Source organism: Sinocyclocheilus grahami, unplaced genomic scaffold (genome assembly GCF_001515645.1).
Source record: "Sinocyclocheilus grahami isolate Dianchi unplaced genomic scaffold, SAMN03320097.WGS_v1.1 scaffold2064.1, whole genome shotgun sequence".
NCBI classification, from domain to species: domain Eukaryota; kingdom Metazoa; phylum Chordata; class Actinopteri; order Cypriniformes; family Cyprinidae; genus Sinocyclocheilus; species Sinocyclocheilus grahami.
In genome coordinates, this window is record NW_015507243.1 from 85,955 (window position 1) to 88,974 (window position 3,020).

Below are 3,020 nucleotides of genomic sequence, written 5' to 3' on the forward strand. Positions count from 1 at the left end.
GCAGACTAGCATACCACTCTTTCTATTCTAGCGTTAGACAGACATCATGAAACATACTGAGAGTAGTATGCTAGTACGCGATTCCGAAATCCGCAAACGAGCTCTGAATCAGTCGGACAACTGAATCGTTCACTGAAATGAATCAGATTTCGGATACGGTGGTGACTCACCGTCAGCTTCCCGAAAACAGGAAAGAAGTGGAGCACTTACAGGAACAAACCTCAGCGAACAGCCACGATTCAAGAGAGAGTGTGTGTGTGTGTGAGTGTGAGTGTGAGAGAGAGAGTGTGTGTGTGAGTGTGTGTGAGTGAGTGAGTGAGTGAGTGTGTGTGTGAGAGAGAGAGTGTGTGTGTGTGAGTGTGTGTGAGTGAGTGAGTGAGTGAGTGTGTGTGTGTGTGTGTGTGTGTGTGAGAGAGAGATCTGCAGCTGATGTGTGTGTGATCTGCATGTTCTCAGGTGTGCTGCAGGTGATGGACTCCTCAGGTGTTTCTCCTGGGCTTCTTCACATCAAGCTCCTCACACTGGTGCTGATGCTGGGCTTCAGTCTGCTGTGTGGATTCAGTCCTGTGTGTGTCACGAGACGAGCCACACGCTTCAGCTCAGATCCAGGTCTGATGAGGATGAGGTTGATGAAGCTCACATTTCACTCTAGTGTCAAAAAACTATAATAGGAACTTTCTCACGAGCAGTGTTGGGAAGGTTACTTTGGGAATGCCATAGGTTACAGATAGTTACAAGTAATGTAACTATCTGTAACAAGTAATGTAATCCTCCGTCACTTGGTTTAAGAGTATAATAATCGGATTTTAAAGCACAGCCACCACAAAATCAGACTTTAGCACCTCACAGATTTAAAATCATAGCAAGAAATAGTTTAGCAGCTGTGATGCTGGTTTTGAAATCATATCTTTGCACAGAGAAATGCCTTGGAAAAAAGAGTTCATCTTAAAAAATGTATTCCGTTACATGTAACTAGTTCCTGCTCATGCCTGTAGAACATGAATGAAGCCCGTCCTGTTCAGACAGAAGGATTCGTGTGTGTCTGTGTGCTTTAGGCTCTCGGCAGAGGGTTTTGAGTCTGGCGTCGTGTCTGGCCTGCGGGGTTTTTCTGGCCTCCTGTCTTCTAGAGCTTCTGCCGGACTTTCTGAACCACATGAGAGACACCTTCAGCCGTCTGCACATCACCGTGAGTCTGCTCTGATCACCGCAGCACATTCTGGCTTAAAGCCGTCTCTTCTGCTCATCAAGGCTGCATTTATTTGATCATAAATACAGAAAAAAACAGTAATCTCGCTAAATGTTTTTACAATATAAAATAATGGTTTCTATTTTAATATCCTTTAAAATATAATTTATTTCTGAGATGCAGCGCTGAATTTCCATCATCATTACTCCAGTATAAAGCATCACATGATCTTCAGAAATCATTCTAATATGCTGATTTATTATTAGAATTATCAATGTTGTGCTGCCAAATATTGTTTTGGAAACTGCGATATTTTTTCAGGATTCTTTGATGAATAAAAAGTTAAAAAGAACAGCATTTATTCACTTATTCAATTATTTCTAACAATATAAATCTTTGCTATCACTTCTTAACAATTTACCACATCCTTGCCGAATAAAAGTTTTAATTTCTTTCAAAAAAAGAAAGAATAAATATGTACTGACCCCAAACTTTTGAACTGTAGTGTATATTGTTAGAAATAGAGATTTCTATTTTAAATAAACGCTCTTCTTTTTAACTTTTTATGCATCAAAGAATCCTGAAAAAAGTATCACAGGTTCCAAAAAAAATATGAAGCAGCAACAGTTTCAACACTGATAATAAATCAGCATATTATACTGATTTCTGAAGATCATGTGACACTGAAGACTGGAGGAATGATGCTGAAAATACAGCTGCGCATCACAGAAATACATTATATTTTAATGTATATTAAAATGGAAAAACGTTATTTTACATCACAATAATATTTCACAATATTAAATTTGTTCCTGTATTTTTGATCTAATAAATGCAGCCTTGATGAGCAGAAGAGACCCCTGTAAAACCGATATTCTCTCTCTCTCTCCGTCCGAGCGCAGCTCCGCTTCCCACTGTCAGAGTTCCTCCTGGCCATGGGGTTTCTGCTGGTGTTTGTGCTGGAGCAGATGCTGCTGGCGTTCAGAGAGCAGACGTGCGAGGCGTCTCTGGAGAAGCAGGCGCTGATGGACTGTGAGGACCGAGACGCTGTCCACCGCAGCAGGACCGTGGAAGATGGCCGGAGTCACCTGGGTCTGCGTGTGTTCCTGCTGCTCTTCTGCGTGTGTGTGCGTGCGTTCCTGGAGGGGTTGAGCCTGGGCTCTCGGCGCGAGCGTCTGCTGGAGGAGTGTGTGACGCTGCTGCTCTATAAGGGCCTGCTGGCCTTCAGTCTGGCTGTGCGTCTGAGCCATCTCGCTCTGCGCCGGACGCTGCTGTCCGGAGCGCTGCTGCTGTTCTCTGTGGCCTGTCCAGGTGGGATCGGGATGGGGATGGGGATGGGTCTGGATGGGACAGAGACCGGGGCTCAGCTGCTGCGCTGCGCCGTCGAGGGTCTGACCGCCGGGATCTTCCTCAACGTGAGCCTGCTGGGATCCCTGCGGCAGGAGTCCGGCTCTCCAGGGCATCGCATCCATAAAGTGGCTTTCCTGCTCACCGGCTTCGCTCTGGTCACCGCCGTCCTGTTCTGCAAAGTCTGAAGCAGAAGAAATGGGGTTTGTATTTGGAGCTGGCCTCGGTGATCTGAGACAAAATAAAGCAATAAGCTTTAAGAAGCTTCGCGACGTGCCTAACAACGCCCCTTAGCTGTTATAAATTCACTGTAAACCACAGCTTCACGGGGATTATTGCTTTTATAAAACGGTTATTCCATATACGTAGTAAGGTTTCACAAAATAAAACAGAGCAAATAAAGTGTAATGATATTAATAAACACAGTATTCTTCCACCAAACAATGTAGCGCCTCAGAAACAGTTGTGGTTGCTACAAAGTGGTTGC

At 44.4% G+C, this 3,020-nt stretch overlaps 1 protein-coding gene across 2 annotated transcripts in view; it reads left to right on the forward strand.

Moving 5' to 3' along the window:
• LOC107573900 (zinc transporter ZIP1-like) overlaps positions 1–2,817 on the forward strand; it is a 3,610-nt gene extending 793 nt beyond the window's left edge. Inside the window, exons 2-4 of one of the 2 annotated variants that reach the window (XM_016260353.1) lie at positions 457–609; positions 1,056–1,186; positions 2,089–2,817. In XM_016260353.1, coding sequence (XP_016115839.1) covers positions 471–609; positions 1,056–1,186; positions 2,089–2,721 — 903 coding nt within the window. In that variant the 5' untranslated portion in view covers positions 457–470 and the 3' untranslated portion in view covers positions 2,722–2,817. The remainder of the gene's footprint in view (positions 1–456; positions 610–1,055; positions 1,187–2,088) is intronic. The other variant, XM_016260354.1, reaches the window with a different exon arrangement.
• Positions 2,818–3,020: the final 203 nt, after the last annotated feature.